The 18,651-nt window shown below is 44.6% G+C and overlaps 1 protein-coding gene across 2 annotated transcripts in view; it reads right to left on the bottom strand.

Annotated features, from left to right (window-relative positions):
* Positions 1–7,323: 7,323 nt before the first annotated feature.
* The window catches only part of LOC102572088 (ficolin-1), a 40,868-nt gene continuing 29,540 nt past the window's right edge, over positions 7,324–18,651 (bottom strand). For both annotated transcript variants that reach the window (XM_019475915.2, XM_019475914.2), the window contains 9 exons: positions 16,898–17,064; positions 16,039–16,143; positions 15,421–15,474; positions 15,051–15,077; positions 12,683–12,718; positions 11,962–12,089; positions 10,021–10,150; positions 9,134–9,268; positions 7,324–8,115 (listed from right to left, as the gene is read on the bottom strand). In XM_019475915.2, the coding sequence (XP_019331460.1) occupies positions 7,868–8,115; positions 9,134–9,268; positions 10,021–10,150; positions 11,962–12,089; positions 12,683–12,718; positions 15,051–15,077; positions 15,421–15,474; positions 16,039–16,143; positions 16,898–16,979 (945 nt within the window). In that variant the 5' untranslated portion in view covers positions 16,980–17,064 and the 3' untranslated portion in view covers positions 7,324–7,867. The remainder of the gene's footprint in view (positions 8,116–9,133; positions 9,269–10,020; positions 10,151–11,961; positions 12,090–12,682; positions 12,719–15,050; positions 15,078–15,420; positions 15,475–16,038; positions 16,144–16,897; positions 17,065–18,651) is intronic.

Raw genomic sequence — 18,651 nt, 5'->3', positions numbered from 1 at the left:
CTGTGGCAAAATTCTGTGGCACACCTGTTAAAGATGTTTTTTAAAGACTTTTTTTAAAGACATTTCTATGCCTGGTTGCCACTTAAAAGTGTGTAAGCACCTCACTCCTTTCGAAACAAACCATCAAGTTACTGGAGTCTCAGAGGGGAATATTATGTCTCTTCAGCTGAGGCTAACTTTAACCCATACCCTTCTTCTTGTCAAAGCTGAAGGTTTGAATACAATAGGCTTAGAATAGGATAGAATAAAATGTGCCACTGTGTTATTTAAGTAACATAGATGATCATACCACAAAATGGACCGTTTCTGTTGTTTCTAAATGAGAAGAGATGTGATTGCAGTGGCCACTTACTCAACATCTGCTTTATGAAACCTGAATTTCTGTGCAGTTTGTTCTTCAGCTGAGGGCATCAGGATGCACAATTTTGGAATGAAGCTCCTGACAAAATTATATCTTTGCATCTCTACATTTAAAATTATCCCCTTGTTACACATTACACTTTGAGCTGCCCAAATGTTAAACCTTTTTGCTAGCTCAAATTTGAAACAGTCACACATTAAGGCTAAAAGTTTTCTCTGACCATCCCCCACATGCACAGCTGTGACTTGCCACTAGAGGGTTGGTGAACCAGGACAGGGCTCTGTCCCTGGGCGTGTGGGGAGAGATGGGCTGGGAAGGGTGGGAGCATGAAGCGGGGAGGCAAAGCATTAATGGGATGTCTTGCTGACTAACACAAGGTTCAGTTTCACCAGAACCCCACAGTGAGCATAATGACCAGGAAGCTACCCTGTAAGATGGGCTAGTGACTAAAAATGAAGGTGAATGCTGGAGTACTTTAATATTTGTATTAAGAAATTGCTGCCATGAAAACTCCTCAATGTCTCTCCTGTCTTTTCCAACAAGAGACAGGACTTTGTGGAGTGAGGAAAAAAGAAATCCAGTAATCTGGGAATTAGAATCTTAGGAGACAGCTTTTGAAATAACTAGTTCCTTAAAAAGTCCACAGAATCCATGTTTAGAAAAGTAATCAGTCCTAAAAATATATTTATAGCATAAAATTACTGTCCCCTCAAAGAGCTAGGAACAACAAGGAGCTGTTAAAGAGAGGGAGTGTCCTGAGTGGCTGGTACACCATCTATGATGAGGACTACAAATCCTGAGCTGTTTTCTGTGACATGCATACAAATGGTGGTACCTGGATTATAAATCAAACAGCACATGAAATGCCTAATCTTGATGTCCTCAAAGCTGGGGGTGGGGGTGGATTTCACCAGGTGTGGGTTTGGTCCAAGGTTTTTCTTGAACAGGGACATTCCTAGAAAGGATATAATGCATAATTAGGTATTTCTAATAGCCCCTCAGGATATTAAATACATACCAATCCCCCTTAAACTCTTACTGAACTACTATAAGGCAGAGAAGATTTTAACAAGTTTAACAATTATTTCTGATGCTTCAAAATTCTATTATTATTCTTTGAGATTATTTCCTTCCTTCTAGACAGAAATAAATGTCATTTCTTTTACTTTCCCCACACATTTTCCAGAGATGGACAGATAGTTCAGCGGATTTTTTCATAACTGGAATACATACTGTGTGGATACCTTTAAGAGTGTTAGATATAAGTTATTACATTTGCCCCAGGTTTGCAGGAGGGAACAGCAGAACTGTAGGCAAGGCACTGTACTCTGAATAAACAAGCTTTACTGCTCTATAAGCTTAACTCCTTGGTCTTTTCAAAATAACACACATACAGAAGTGGTGTTGGGATCCAAGGGAAAGAATTCTGGTTGGGAAATGACAATCTTAATCTATTGATATTTATTAATAAATGCATTTCACATGTTGCGTTCTGTTTTCCTCACCAGCTTCTTGCTTCTTGGGTTCTGAACTAGCTGTTATGACTCAGGAAAGAGACCTTGGAGTCCCTGTAGATAGTTCTCTAAAAATGTAAGCGCAAGGTGCAGCAGCAACCAAAAAAGCCAATAAAATCTTGGGCATCATTAAGAAGGGAATTGAAAACAAAATGGAGAACATCATGCCCTTATACAAATTCATGGTGCACCCACATCTTGAATACTCCTGTGCAGTTTTGGTTTCTGCATCTCAAAAAGGATTAGAAAAGGTACAGAGAAGGGCAACCAAAATGGTCAGGAGTGTGGAGTAACTGCCACACCAGAAGAGACTAAAAAGGCTAAGACTTGAGTTTGGGAAGGAAAATGTTGAGAGAGAACATGATAAAGTTCAATTAAATCATGGTCTTGTCACACAGGGCCTGAAGTACAGTTGTTATAATAAAGCTGAATATACTGTGTTAATCTTACCTTAGCCGTTGATGCAGAGCAGCAGTTCCAGTGTCCATGTTCCAAAGTACTCAAGCAAACGGGAATCAGACTTCTCCGTGGAACTGAAGGAGTAATGATGAGCACCTACGGCACTGACAGACACGTAAAGACCTGCTTTAACTCCTGGCGCTTTATATAATTTGCTGTGAGTTGCAGCATCCCCTTGACCAAACAGATGTTTGCTAGGCCTGCGCAAAGCGGCTAGTATTTTCCTTGGATTCGGCCGATTTGGGGGACGGTGATTCGATTCAGTGATTTGAATCACTGTCCCGAATCGATTCAGCTGAATCTGATTAAAAGAATCAGCTGAATCTCTGAATCACACAGGCCCCATCCCCCGCCTGCTCTCAATGGCTGCCCCGCCTGCCCCAGTTCCTGGCCCTTTAAAACAAAAACAAACAAAAAGGCCCTGACTCACCAGCTGCTGCTCTGGGTGGGGTGATCCCCACTGTTCCCCCACTGCTCCATGCTGCATGGGGGGCTCTTCATGAGCCCCCAGAAGACCCAAGGCTGCTGCAGCAGCTGGTGAGTTTGGGGTTTATTGTTTTGTTTTTTTTCTTAAAGGGCTGGAGCTGGGGCAGGCAGGGCAGCCATGGGGGTGGCTGGGGGAGTGGGTGGGTATTGGGAGGTCATAGTAGAGCCCCCCATGCAGTGGGGGGCAGTGAGGATCTCACCCACACCTGGCAGCACCTGGTGAGTGCAGGCCTTTTTTTAAAGGGCCAAGAGCAGGGGCAGGTGGGGCAGCCATGGGGGGGTGGGCAGGGGATGGGGCCTGGCAGGGGTCCCCCCATGGTCCCCTCCCCATTCCTCCAGCCTCTCCTCCCTCAGCCCCTACTTACCAACTCCGAGTCTGGGTCCAGCTCCCTGCTGCAGTGGGCAGGGCCCGCATGAATCACCGAAGCTCTCCAAATCTTTTCCGAATCAATTTGGACAGCTTTGGATCGATTCAGACCTTTTAACTGGTCCCCTGATTTGATTCGGATTCAGAGATTCAGACACCAAATCAGGCCAAATCTTCTCCGAATCGAATCAGCACTTGAAGTTTTGCACAGCCGTAATGTTTGCCAGTTGAGTTGCAAGGGGAGGCGGGGATTGAGTCTGTCTGTCAGAGCCTGAGGAGCATGCCAGCAGCTGAGAAGCCACCCCTCTCTCCCTGGCCCATTCCCATCCGCATCCCCATCCCCATCCCCTCCCTCCCAGCTCTTGGGCTGTCTGCAGGAAAGGAGGGAGGAGAGGGAGTGAGCTGCCAGCTGGGGTTTGCCTGAACAGGAGAAGAGGGGGCTGGGGGTGGGGGAACAAAAGGGCGGGGGGTGTTATCTTTGCATAACTGTTTTATTTAGCTTTTCTCCATACTTTACATTCAATGGAAGTGTATCAATATGCATGAAACAAGGAGAGGACAAAAATGGTTTGAATGAGCCAGATCTCTTTCCAGAAAATATTTGGTGAGGGATGAGTATGGTTTGGTCCCAAGTATTTAGATGGAAATTCTAAACACAGTAATTAGTAGGGCTGTGCGAGGCTTCAGACCATGCTTTGGATCTGGAGAAGCTTTGGACACTTCGTTGTCTGAAGCAGCATGTCCGGATTGAAGCTCTGGCTTCATTAGGCTTTCTGAAGCACTTTGGAAAGCTTTGGAGCCACTTTGGAGATCCGGCCATAGGGTATAATGGGGAATCAATGAAATATCTTTAACTTTGTTGTTTTTTGTTTGATTTGGATGAAATTTGCAGGGATGGTAGCCTCTGCTGAGAGTATGAAGTCTGCAAAGATTCAAGAAGATCGGTGCAGGGGTTCAGGGGGAACTGCACCCCAAATTCTTGAAAGAAAACTCATGTCACGTCTATGTGTTACACCACAGGGAGTGGGGTGAAAACTGCAGGGGTGGTAGCCACTGGTGAGGCCACAAATCCTGACAAGTTTCAAGCAGATCAGTGCAGGGGTTTGGGGGAAACTGCATCTCAAGCTGCGGACAAGCAAAACTCGTGACATGGGTGACACTGTGTGTGTTAAGGCACAGCAGGGTGAAAACTGCACGGATGGTAGCCCCTGCTGAGGCCACAAAGCCTGCCAGCCATCAAGGAGATCGGTTCAGGGGGGTTCTGGGGCCTGGTGGCTCATGAACACTGCGATGCTGGGGCGGATGGAGAATCCCACAGCCTGGCACCTTTAGCTGCTGACTGACAAAACTCGTGACATGGGTGCTTATGCAACTGTGTCTGTCTTGGGGGGAGGGTGGAGGGGAGGAACTCCTGCAGGCCTGGCTGCTAAGCTACTGTGTTACCAGTTACCAATCAATCATAATTCACTCAGGGACCAGCTCAATACACAGTTGCCAGCTAATGTAACCAGTTAATTAGCAACAATCAACATCTACAAAACAACAGACTAACACAAGCAATATCAAAGTGGGAACCCAGTCCAGATCAAGTGCCACCTGGTACCTCGAGGTAGGTAGAAAAAACATTTAAAGCTATGTCTATGGCCAAATTGCCAATTCTCTGAATCAGCATCGAAACTTCAGATTCAGATTTGGCTGAATTGAATCAGGGACAGTGGTCTGAATCAATGATCGAATCACTGTTCCTGATTTGGGCTGAATCTGAGTCGAATAGGGCCCATTTCGCACACCCCTAATAACTATTATGTTCCCTTCCCTCTCATTTTAGGCACTAAAGCCATTTTCAAAAGGAAATTATAAAAGAAATTACCTAAATATTGCATTAAAAAGAGCAAAACTAGTAAAAGTGAGACTGTTACAGCCCCACTGACTTCAACATACCAGTATAGAAATGTGTTCCTGCCAATGTATTAGTGTAATATGTGGTTGCAGAGAGAAAGATTGTGGTGGCCTTGTGGTGAGGTTAGAAAGCAGAAATACAGTCTGTGGCATGCAGTTTGTACATACATTTTTTTCACAATGTATGTGGTTTCCATTTTATTACTTTTAAAATTCATTATTCGTCTACTAATAATAGTAGACATTAGTTTTTTATGTATAAGAAAGCCAAGTTTCTACCATAAGCAGCTAACACACAGTCAGTGAATTAATCAGTTCCAGTTCTGTCAGGTGTGAAGTGCTTTTGCTAGCACCTTTGTCTTCTGCTGACTTGCACAAGTGTCCACAAATGCACAGACATCATCTGTGAGATAGCATAGTGTGATAAGGGCTTATTGTCCCGCCCTCACATGGCTGGTGCCACCCTCTGCAAGATCTCCTTAAGATCTCAATCCCTTTCTTCTCTTGTTTGACAGGCCCTTTCTAAGCAGTGATAAGAAATCTTTACAGCTGCCACCTTAGTCCCCTCCTCCTGTTGTCTGCAATCCAGCTGTTCCAGTTTAACTGATTATGGTGCAAATGCCCCAGCCATGACTCAACCATGCCATAATGTGTTCAAATATTAGAGTAAGAGATGGAGTGAAACATCCTTAAAGCACGATTGTCACCGAACACTGGACAGTCAGAACAGGACAATGAGTCTACATGAAGCATACTCCACAAAAGGCTTGTAAAAACAAAACACAGCAATTCAAGGACCTTAGCCATTATCCATCATCCTACAAGAAGCTCCTCCTGTGAAAGAAATACATCTCAGCTTTATTCTACAACACCCAGGTCAAGCTAGGAAACACTGAATGCGCAATTACTTCCTCTAACCAAGCAGACAGCTCTGCTTAAACCCTATTGTTGCTCCTATTTACTTTAGCAAGAGTTTTGCCTCTGTCTGCCATGGGAGTGTATAGGACCTTTATATCTTCATAAAGCATAATGGCCCTGATTTGTCATTCACTTAAATCAGGACTACCTCCAGAAATGTCACCAAAGTGGGGCCCCAGGACAACAGCCCCAAGCACCAACTTGGGGGATTGGAGAAGGCAGGGAGGCAGAAAAATCAAAGCCGCCACTGCAGAAGCACAATCACAATCACACCAGTAGCATCCAGAAGTCACCACTGCCCTGGGCCCTCAGCTGCCCTCTTATGCTTCTGAGTGACTCTACTAGAGGTCATAGAGGCCCACTGGAGTACAACCACTGAGAGTAAGAGAAGAGCAAGGCTTGCCATCCTTCCTACAACAGTAGGAGACATTTTTGGGGCAGTGAAAATGTCTAGAGCAGGTGAAGCCAGGAATCATTTCAGCGCTCCTGTTACTTATGTCATCACTGTAGTCACATATGTCTGCTCCCAAATCTTGGACTGCAATGCAGCTGGCACAGGTAGCTGCCTTCTCTTGTACTTGCCACTGTAGCCAGCAAAATTATGTTACATTCTGGCATGGAAGTAGACTATTCAATGGATCCAAGGCACCCAAAGCCAGGCAAGTTTTGATATTGAACAGTCTGGTATTTAGAATACCAGATGGCAATGATTCAGTTAATACTTGCTTTATGGACAGAGGCAGACAGAGCAGCCCAGGAGAAAGTTTGACTTTCAGCAAAGATAAAACCTGTGTGACATTGGTGGGAGGTATGGAAGAGCCAGTGCTTCTGGTGAGGGCAGAAGACGACACACTACAAAACGGTAGGGACATGAGCTGGAACAAGGTGATAGAAGTTTTCTAAAGTGAACGTTGGTCAAAAAGCACCCTTCTTTAAGAGCATACATTTTTCATAAAACATTGTCAGCCTGGTTGTAATTTTGTGGTCCAAGAAAGAATTTGAAACATTTGTTTGTGCCATAGGCATCTCGCAGGGGGACACAGAGGAGGAGGGGGGCACGTGCCTCCCCCTGAGATTGGCCACCGCTGCCACTGGCGTCTGTGGGCGGTCGTCACTCACCACCACTCCCTTCCCTCACCACCGACGTCACAGCCGCTGCCTGAGAGCGCTCGCCACTCTCCACCACCCCCATGCTCCCCCACCGGTCTCTTGGGTGGTTCCCACTCGCCGCTGACACTACGACCTACAAATGGTGTCCCCCAGTCTCAGGAGACACCAGGTGTTCATAGTTTGTGCTGAACACTTAAAAAAAACAAAACTGCAATGAATACTAAAGTTGTTTATGGAAAACTGTATTTCAGGTAGAAGGTAGTAAAGTCAGCAAACATTCAAGTATAAGAGGTTTCTTTGAGCCCTTATGAATTTAAGATTTTTGCAACAGCAGTTTTTTGTTTTTCAGCTCTTTCTAGTGTTTGCCTAATATGCCAATTGAACTCATGTCCCCTTATTGCCCTGAGTGGCTGGTGCACAAAGAGAACGGGTCATGTCTTACAGCTAAAGTTTGCTCCTTTTTCTCAGCAGGGACTGGTTGTGGCCATGGTGCCAAAGGTCATGGAGCTCTATCCCCAGTGATGTCTCTAGTAAACAAATGGTTGAAAGTGTTGCCTAGATCTAAACTTCCATAGAGATATAGATAGAAGAAAGACAAGCTGAGGTTTTTAAAAAGAATTAATCTTAGTAGATATCTCCAGCTAAGTATGCAGTAGTCTAGGTGATTGCTGCAATGTAAAGGCGAAGTATATTGGTCCTCCCATCTGGCTATACAGACCTAAATATAATTAGTGCATCTGCCTTCTTGACTGGCTATACAGGCCTAAATTTCATCTCTGACAGCTTGTAGGAATACTTGTACCCCTTGCCTGTGTTCCAGTTTATGCCATCTGCATAGCTGTCATGGGCTCCCTTCAAGTACAATCCATTCAGGTTAGACAAGTGACATTCCTTATACCACCAGGCCCCTTTATAGGATGTGGAGCAGTTCCCAGAATACAGGTCATGGTCACGATCCTTGGTTGAAAACGCCATGTCCTTATGGTAGGACAATGAGTCCCCTGTGGAAAAAGTTGGCTTATTTATTCCATGGTTTAAAAACTTATATTTCAGGTTCCCCAATCCCAGCTTGCAGTGGGGAAATCTCAGTTAGTAAGTCTCTCTTCACAGGCAAACAAAAACTCTGTGGGATACAGAAGAGAGGCTGCAGCTACATTAGGCCTTGGAGGAGGAAAAGCATTGACTAGGCCAATTCTGACACTCTGCGCTAGTATACATAATTTACAGAACAATCCATTGGGGTCAGTGGACCAAGTCTAGGGGGTACTGTGTTCAGCTTGTCCCATTGTAACAATGTGAAGTGAGCACAAGTCATCCCCAGCAGTTTGTCTACAAACCTGTGGAGGACAAGCAGTGGGTCCACACATTGTGAAAGGTGTGTGTGGCAGACTCTGTCCATAAGTGAGTGTTTTCCTGCCTCCAAGAAACAGAAGTTCAGAGACCAGGTTTGTCTGAGAAGGGCTGGCCCATCCACATGATGGCCTGTGCTACTCTTGTCATGTACGGTTGATATTTCTCTGGGTGGTATCAAGTCTCTCACAGCTTCCAGGGCTTCTGCTACAGAGCTGAGACTACAACCTGGGAGTCCTGGAAGAGAGTCTGTGCTCAGGACCAGACTACACGGTGGAGCCACCCAGAGAAGACAGATGCTGGGAGCACTGGCAACTCCGTGAAATTTCATGGAACAGCTTTAGCACCAACAGAGCATATTTCTTTAGCAAACCCAATGTTTTAGTGACCCCAAAACAAAGTTTTCAGAATGTTTGGTTTGGTGGTAACTTCTAAGAATGATACCACCTTATAACTATATTCAGCTAGCCTCCATGTATCGAGACACTGGCACGGGACAGTTATTACTGCAGTATTACATATGTAACCTTCACCTCTCCCCCAATGTATAGCAATGTATCTGATAAAAATTTCATGTTGAAAATGGGATGGGGTTTAGATCAAGTACTTTTTTTTGGCTTTTTGTGTCTTCCATCAGCTGCAAGAAGACAGGGCATGTTCAGAACCCACCTGCAGTGCCACCAACGAATTCACCAAGCATCAGCTTGTATTTCTCAGTCTCTCCAGCAATTCTGAAGGAGCTGTATTTGGCAAATTGGTGATTGTTGTCAAAATCTCTGAGATCGATGCGAAGCTCATTTGTCCCTTTGGGAAAAGATTTTGAAACATTGGTTGGCATCTGCATTAGCATTTATTGTTATGAAACTTGACTCTTTTAAAGGGATGCCTATGGGACTCAGACAGGAATCTGAGCACTGAACAGATGAAGTGCCTGTCCTGCCTCCAGAAGTATTCAATCTAAGTGTTAGACAAGAAGCAACCGACATTAGAGGCAACAAAACTAGTATCACATGGTAACCATGAGATGATTAAGATTAGCATAATTTGAAACAGTGACAGTGCAACGTGAGCTCTTTTTTAGCTGTGCCATGGACATCTGCACCTGGGCTGTGTTCATAAGTTTTAAGGTCAATAGAGAGGGTATAAAAGACAATATCATTCAGTGATCCCTACAATTTGCTGGGAACTTTTATGAATCTAATTTTCATCCACCAGCCTGGATCCCCAGGAGCCAAAGTGCCATGAAATGTTTCACGAAGGGAGGATAATTTGTAATATTATTCTATCTGCAGCTGCCTTTACTTTCCTTCCATGAGTAGCCACTAGGGAACAAATGGTTCTCTGTGAATCATTACTGAAGGCAGCACAGTGTTATCTGTTTTGCTACCTTTGTCTGACATGACTGTGTTGTAAGGCACAAGAAGCTGTGCAAAAGCAGAGCCTCCACTACCAGTCCATACAGCTCTATCTTCTGTACTCAAGGGAAAATAATAGGAACTAGATTGGTGAAGAAGGGTCTTATAAACTAAGTTAAAAAAAATCAGTATGGTCTTTACCAAGAGATGTTAACAGATGGATATTGTCATTCCCCAGCCAGAATTCAGACAGTTGACTGCCAAAACCTTGTTTGTACGAATTCCAATCACGGAAAAAATCCGCGAAGCCATCCACTCGTTTCTGGAAAACCTGTGGGGAAACGCATCTTTTTCGGTAACAAATCTCACATTGTCTGTCATGCTATGCAGAGCAGGAAAATGGATAGAGATTGTGGCAGGGCCAGGGTTGAGTGGTGCTGTAGCACATAGGTGCTGACTTTGTTTTTTGCCAGTGGGTGCTTGCAGGAGTGAAAAAAAACCCAACCAAAAAACCAACAAAAATCTGACAAAGTGGTGCCAAGCCCCATGCATGCTTAGAATAGGTAGCACACTACTTTAACCTGGCTCTGCAGCATCCATAAAGATTGGGTGTTTTAGTGGGGCTTTTTGGTGCTTTTATGTAATAGCTGTTTGAATCAGCTTTAGCTAAAAGCACCAAATAGCCCTGCTGAGGCACCTGATCTTTACAGACACTGCAGAGCCAGGTTGAAGTAATACACCGATTCCTCTGGTAAAGTGTGTTTTGGGTTTTTTTTAATGTCTACAAGCGTGGCTCCCTGGGTGCTGAGCACCTGCTAATTTTTTTCAGTGGGTGCTTGAGCCCTGGAGCATCCATGGAGTCAGTGTCTATGCTGAAATCCCCCCTTGGGATCACCCACCTCCTGCCTCCTCCACTCACTTGGCCCCGTCCCCCTCGCTCATCTGCCACGCCTTGATGTTGTTTGGAAGAAAGAGGTTGGGAGGCTGCCCAAGGCCCAGAGGGACCCTGGGCCACTATCAAGTCACTCTCCACTGGTGTCTTCAGATACCAGATGCCTTCTGAGCTGTGTTCATGGTCTCCCGCCTCCCCTGTAGCCATGCCCATGCCTTGCAGGTGTTACTGGCCATCATCACAGTGGAGCTGTTTACTCCACTCACTATATGGACCTTCAGGCCTCAGAGTCCTTGTAGGAAACTCATCCCTCTTGGTCTTGGCTCCTTTTATCTAGCTGAGCTCTCTTGCCTTAGGCCTCCTGCCTGGGCCTTGGCTTCTGGGTCCAGCCCTCTAGGATGTCGCTGGCCTGGGTTGTTTATGGCCCTGGCAGGGTCCATGCCTCTGTGCCTTTCTTGTCACTAATATCCCTGTCACCTAAGGGTGTTCAGAGCTTGGCACACCCCTCAAGGCACTGCACCCCACCACATGGCCTCTTCTCTCCTTTTGTAGCCATGCCTAGTCCTCCAGTTTTATTCAGAACATAAATGCAAGCTGCCACTACAAACCAAACCTCTCCTATCCTGGGTAAACAAACATAAAAAACCAAGCTATCGCTGGAAACAAATACCTTCCACCACTGTGCATGAATGCCAGAGCATCTTCCCCTGAGTTCGTGCCACCCTGCCCAAAGTGTCCCGGCTCCTGCCAGGCTTCTCAAGCGGCCGCTCACTCTCTCTCCCTCTCCCCCTGCAGATCTCAGTTCCCAGCAAGCCCCCTGCCTCCCAGGCATCCCCCTTATCTATCCTCCAGGTGCCTCCTTTTTTGAGTCAGGTGAGTCATTGGCTCACACAAGTGTTTTCCCTTAGGGCCAATGAGCTGCTCCGTCCTCCCTGCTGCCCCTTAAGACCTTTCTTGGCTGCTTGTTTTCTTACGTTGCAAACTAGTCAGCTGTATTTGTCCCTTTTCAGTAATGGGAGCCTCTGGCTCCCAGTGACAGGACCCATAAATTATTTGCTCACACATTAAGTAGGGTTGACTTGCTCTTATGTGGAGGCTTGTTCCCCACTATGAGGGACACTACTAGGTTTGTTATTCATGAGCTTTGTTTTAGGACTTATTTATATAGTATTGTAAGTGCTATTCACTAGGTTTTATAGCATTTACAGTAACATGTCTGATAAGGTTCATTATTCTTATTTCTTACTTACAATCCATCCTCCACCATCTGTGTCCATGTCACACAATACAGTCAGGGGATTACAGTGCTGAGGATAAATGGTATACCAGCCACTTAAAAGCTTTCCTTTGGCTAACAGCTCCTTGCAGTTTCTTGCCCCTGGACAAGCAAAGAATTTCAAACATAAATAAGTTATACAATGCTCTTTTGGGCAGAAGATCTATAGACTGATCTAAGTTATGCGGAAGGAGGAACCAGGCCTGACCCAGACTGAAGGGGGGGGGGGGGGGGTCCCTTCGCCTCACTTCTTCCAAACCCATAGACCATCCAGACCTGAGAGTCTGTTCCAGTCCATCTTAAGTAGTCATGGAGGTGAACACTACCACTTGAAGTGCCTGTGAAGCCATCTCAAAGAGTGCAAGTTGAAAAGGCATCTAGTTATGAATGATAAATGATGCCATACAACTTTGGGTGAGCAATCAGAGGAAATACCAAATACTCACAGGAAACAGTTTGCAAGTGAACCTATTAGCTGTAATGTGCCTGCTCAAAAGAGTCTTTGACCAGCTGTTAGTAGCAAACTGAGTAGTGGAAAATAAAAATATCCTTTTGCATGTAGTTTGCAAAGAGAGAAAGGGCTAAGTTACCACGCTGTTCAATGAAAGTTGTTTGTCCAGCTTTAATGGGATCTCAGGGCTGGATTCCCTGGAGAGCCTGGGATGGTGTTATTAATGATTCCAAGAGGTACTCACCTGCTGTGCACTGTATATTGTCCAGCTCTTCTTTCCCTGATAATGAAAAGAAACCATATGGAAGTTAAATGAAACCAGAAAATCTTGTCAGTAGTAAAAGTAGAAATAGGAAAGTATAGGGTAATCTGAAAATACACCAGACAGGTTTGCCACGTATTTTTTAAAGTTCTGGCTGTAAAATTTATCTCCAAGATAAGAGAGGGCCCAATTCAGCAAAACAAGTAAATACACATATACTTTACAGTATATGCTAGTGCCCCAATGTCCTAATTCCAGTATGTGCTAGGATTAAAGCACATGCATGTTCTCAAACTGTTTCCTAAGTAAGGACAGATCTTTTGCACCAGAGAATTGGTACTGTATTGTTTGAGACAGGGTCGTTGTCTTACACATGGTGTCACTTCCATTCTAAGGACAGATTTCAAAGGACAGATTAAAAATTCAAGCACCTTCAGTCATATTTAGTATGAATATAAGGGGGTGTAGACCATTTAAGCTTCTAGAATAGGGGTCAGCAACCCCCGGCATGCATGCCAGAGCATGGCATGTGAAGTGATTTTGCTTGGCACACCACAGCTGCACTGGGCTCTGAAACCCCGGGTGGGCTGTGCGGTGACGGCAGTTGCAGGTGTGCCACCATGTAGATGGCTGGGGAGGGGCTGAGGTTGCGCTGTCCCTGGCCTCTCCCTGACCATCCACCCTGAGGCATGCATGCAGCCACCCAGCAACAAGGATCAGACCCCTTGCAGCCCCTGGCACACCAATTTGAGGCATGGCTCAAGGTTGGGGTGTTTTTGACACTCTGGCCAAAAATGTTGCTGATTCCTGTTCTAGCAGGTGCAGCTAGTTCTGCTGGCTGAGGAGATGCAGATGGAGAAGATCAGGGCACTGAATGGATCCCTAGTTGGGAAACTTGATGTCTGGAAGAAAGAAAAGGACTGTTTGTTTGACAGCCTGAAGGGAGAAAGACTATTGGTTTTTGTTTAAATTTCCTTCAACAAGGATAGCAGGCGGGGGTCCCCCATGCTCTCGGGGTTAAGAATAAAGGACCTGTTTCAGAACTTGAAAAGACATGTGGCTGTGACTCCAGCAAGACAAGCTAGCAGAGGGTACTGCTAGCTCACACAACATCCCTGACATCCTAGCATGAAGTGGGCCCAAAAGTTTTACCAAACCCTTTTAATCTGTTGGTTCTGAAATACAGCAGTATATTTAGATATTGAGACACCTGCTTGACCAGGGAAATGCATAAAAAGAGCCTCAGCATAAAATGTTTTGAACCAAAACCCAATGAGCTTGTGGTTAAAATATTTTGAGGAATAAATTTAGCTTTATATGGAAAGCAGAACTTTTTGCAAAAGTGATTTTTCAAGCCATGTTTCTGCCAAGAAAACTGCCAGTAGGATGTTTTTAACAAGCCCTGCCCGGGAGGGGGGTAGAGAAAACAGGATCTCATACCCTTTCCCATCCTTGAACAATTGCAGACCAAGATTCTTAGCTAGTGCTTCAGTATGTCCAGGGGGCAGGAGTACCTGCTGCACCAACTCTACAGCAACACTGTCAGAACTCCACTGCACCCAGCATAAATACTAGCAATGCAGCAAGTGATAAAAGAGGTATACATAGGAATATAGAACTGGAATGGACCTCCAGAGCCATCAAGTCCAGTCTCATATGTTCATATGCTACTATTAACCAAAGGCACTCCCAAATCACTACTTCAAATCCTCATCCATAACTACAGCTATCCACATCTCTGACCTGAGACATCTCTGTAGGTCCAAGAAATGAGTCTATACATAGCATATACTGCACATTGTTTCCGTACTCTCAGGTGAGACTTCTATTTATAAGGCTAGGATGTGATCCTTCTTGTGCTACATTCAGAATTGATTTAAGGGAGGGCTGTGCTTATAGTTAGGAGGGTTACACTGCACACTACCAGCCCTATATTAGGCCCAGAGTGCTGATTCAAGTGACCATGGGAGAATCAGTCAAATGAAGCATAAATTTGTATAAAAAGGCAGTAACAGGAGGAGGTCATTTATTTTAATAGGACATTTCATTGCCAATATCTGAGAAGCATGAGTGTTAAAGGAATGTAACTTCTACTGGGATAGCCAGATCTACAAGTTTCACTTACAAAAGCTTTCTCCAACACAGAAGGTCATCAGATACAGATGTAGATGTTGCAACATTTGAATGGCTGCATATTCCTGTAAGTCATTTTGCTCTTCAGACACCTCAATATATATGGGAATAACTGTAAGCTCATATATAAGCATGTATGCAAAGTTCCTGAGCTACTTGTGTTTAGCACTTTTGAAAGGAATCCAAAGTCATTGTCTCAGTAGGCAGCAGTACTCACCTATTGTCCCAGGGTCTCCTTTATCACCTAAGGGAAAAACACAAAGTTAAGCATTTGTTTTGCTTGGAGATCATGCCCTTGATCAGAACCCTTTCTTCAGCATCCATGTGGGGGTATTTTGGAAGACTTATTGGTGTACAGGTCTTGCATGAGTCCATTAAACTGGTCATACCCAGAACTTATGGGGTGCCTTGATCTTGTGTTTGCCCACTCCATAAGAGAAACTTTCCCCCTTTGTGCATCCCTGCATTGGTTCAAGAAAACAGTCCCATTGCCACCATTAGCTCATTGTAAAAATACTTAAGATAAAGGCAGAGATGCATGCATTTTGCAAAGAGTATACACTCATGCAGTATGGAACTGCTGGTACCTTTCTTCCCAGCTGGTCCCATCACTCCAGGGATGCCCTGAGGTCCTGGTTTTCCTAAAAGCACAAAAACTGAGACTTAATCTTTTACAAAGACTTTGTACTCATGTCCCACAACCCAGGGAGAAAATGACTCTTTGGCACCTAAAGCCAAACAGTAGACCCAGGTTAGCCTTTTTGAGAATTCAGTCAAAATCCTAGGCTGACTCCTCATCTAAGAATCTTCAACTCTCTGACAAATACTAATGAAATAATCCTTCCAACAGCGTGGGGAGGCAACTCTAATCACCTCAAAAAGGAAAACTGGGGCACAAAAGGGAAACTGGGACATAAAGAGAATGCAATTTAGTTCATATCATGCAAGAAGTCAGTGACAGAGATATCAGATCTTTCAATTTGCACTCCCATGCTCCAAAGGGAAGCAATTCAGAGCTCCAGTGAGGTTCTCACCAGGGCTTTCCTTGGCAACTAGTGTTTCAGGGAGGTTTTCTGTTTTCATATGGGGTCCAGCAGGGATCTCCTAAAGCTCGATTTTTATCATGCATGTAATTCAAATGTATTCAAAGCATATTTCCATTTCATTCCTGAAAACACATATCTGCTCACCCTCTAAGTACATACCTATCATCCCTTGATCTCCTTTGGGACCAGGAGGTCCAGGAATCCCAGGACATTCCTGAAGCACGGCGAGTTTGTCTGAACCGCTGAGACCTGTTATTTTGAGCTCTGTGGAAAGAAATGAATCAGTGAGCAACACTGGGAGTTGTTTTGAGGTCTGAGAAGTCCTGGAATAACAGAGAAGAGTCAACTAAGGGATTTGGAAACTAGTCGTTTAAATGTATTGGCATTATGACAACAGATAGGAGTTGCAGTCACAAACTAGATCTTATTGTGCTAAGTTCTCTATAACACTGAATAAAGAGAGAGTAAAAATCCAAGTAAATAACTATAATTCTCATTTTCAGGAAACAGGAGATACTGTCACATGTTCAAATTAGGAAAATGCTTTTTGAGTGTTTGCAAGAAAAAATTTGGTCAATGCATTCTTTCTTTCTTTTTTATTTTATTTGGATGTTAAGGAAAATAACCTTAATTAGATTAACAATGATTTTTAAAGGGTAAGACAGAATTTCAAGACTGGGTTAGTAAAAAGACATTATGTAGCCAATGACCTGTTAATCACAAGATGCAGGATGATTTCACCCCAGTGTATTATGATAAACAGCATTTTAGAGAGAGAGTTTCTGAAAGCACTGTAGAAAGCTCAGAAGCTAGAACATAAGCCTCAACTGCACAATTTCCCAGTTAAATTCATGTTTGAAATATTTTTTTACAAGATGTGGGTGCATAGTATTTATAATAGAAAAAGTATTTTACAGACATGCTCATAGTCCCAGAGAACCCACTTGCAGTAGGTGCATTCATCAGGTCCCAGGGCTGCAGAATATGAACAGTTACAACAGGTTTGTCTCTCACTCACCGGGGCAGGTGTTCTGAGCCAGGCACATGGTTGCTGCTAGACAGAGCAAAGTGGTGAAGGCTTGCTGGGCATCTTCCACCATAGTTGGGGCTGGATTCTACAGTGGCACCTCCACTTGTCTTCTCATCCACCTCTTCCTCTGTGCTAGCAGGTGACAAGTTGTGAACCTTTTATACATTTAACACAAAAGGGAAAACTATGTCAAGTCCTGGTAGAACTTGTGTAAACCTTTCTTGTTTTTGCACTTTATCATAACTTCTACCCAACACAAAAGCCAGGATTCAGCCTCTTCAGGTTTTTCCAGAAACCATTACATAATGGTACACCTCAACAAGAGCTAAGCACACATTCATCTTCCTAGACAGTTTCCAACTCTATTATGTTCACCTCTTTGAAGCTTGCCCTTACAAACCTGGCTGACAGCTGGGGCAGGAGTCATAAAATGGGAAAAACAATGTTCACATCATCTTGTTTACTCTTTTCTGCCCAGTGTGTAGCTGGATTACTCTCACATCTCTGTCCCTTTCTCAAAAGCATTCTTTAATTTTCAGCTAGTTCTGGTGAGTCCCGGTTCTTTCTTTTTCTGCCAGCAGACTTCCACTTACGAGCACCCCAAGGGCCTTTGTCTTCAGGCCCAGCAATCACACTCCCATTAATGACTGCTAGAGTGTAGAAAGTATCTGGCTTGCTGAGATGAAGGAAGTCTGGGCACAGAGACTCAGGTAACTGTTGGCTTAGAAATGGTGTTTAAAGGTTTGTTTTTTGGAATTGGCTTATAGGCATATATATATATATATTAAAGGGTTCAAGATAGGCAGCAGGGGTTAATTGATTTTTAAGAAGCTTGCGTCTCACACACACAGTTTCTCACAGCCCTGAAGGCAGACAGGCAGTCTAGCACAACAAGGCCAACGGATGGACAGAGCCTGAGAATTGAAGGGGAATATACCATACTGTCTAATAAATAAGGCGAACAAGGCTGGGAACCAAGGGAGTAAGTACCATAGTGCCCATAACACAAGATAAGTGGCATCAGCTGTAAGGCCTCAAAGCAGAGGGGTCCTGAGTTCTGGTTTTGGGGGAACAGACCAAATTAGGACCAGAAGGCTACGTGGACATGTGGCCACAGAGAGACAACCAACCAGAGATAGCCATGGATGAAGAGTCATCAAAAGTCATCAGAAGGGAAGAATAATACAAAAACAGAGACTTGAGGGTAACAAAGGGTCCCTCCCAGCCCCTTCCTTTGTCTTTCCTTCCCCACTCCTTCTCCTCCCCAAGAGGGGTCCCTGTCCCCATTCCACGGGAAGAGCCCCCGAGGTCCCCATGGACAGAAGGCATATGACCAGCCCATCTCATGCACCCCACTGGAGGGGGGAAGTGGGCCTCAGCCCCCAGACTGCTGATATGCTGACACCTAAGAGAAAGAGCCTGAGAGTGAACACTGCATCCTGACCAGATGTACTCTGACTCTGACGACAGCCTGAGGATTTGGTAGATATATAGAATTGCTAGATTGTTTGTATTGCTTCTTTTCTGTTATCACTGTGTATCAATCAATTTGCCTATTATCGAATGGAAAGGTTGTGGTTGGTCTGAAAGTAGGGGGTGGGTCCTGCCCCACCCCTCCGAGAACAAGGTATCTAGGTCTTAAATCCAGAGCCAACAGTAACACTATGGAAGATCCTGGGTGCTATACAGAGGAGGACAGCAAGAAGGAAACCTAAATAACCTCACCAGTCCACTCTGACAGT

This window comes from Alligator mississippiensis, chromosome 12 (genome assembly GCF_030867095.1).
Source record: "Alligator mississippiensis isolate rAllMis1 chromosome 12, rAllMis1, whole genome shotgun sequence".
In the NCBI taxonomy this organism is placed as follows: Eukaryota; Metazoa; Chordata; order Crocodylia; family Alligatoridae; genus Alligator; species Alligator mississippiensis.
This window is presented reverse-complemented; position numbering and strand designations above follow the sequence as displayed.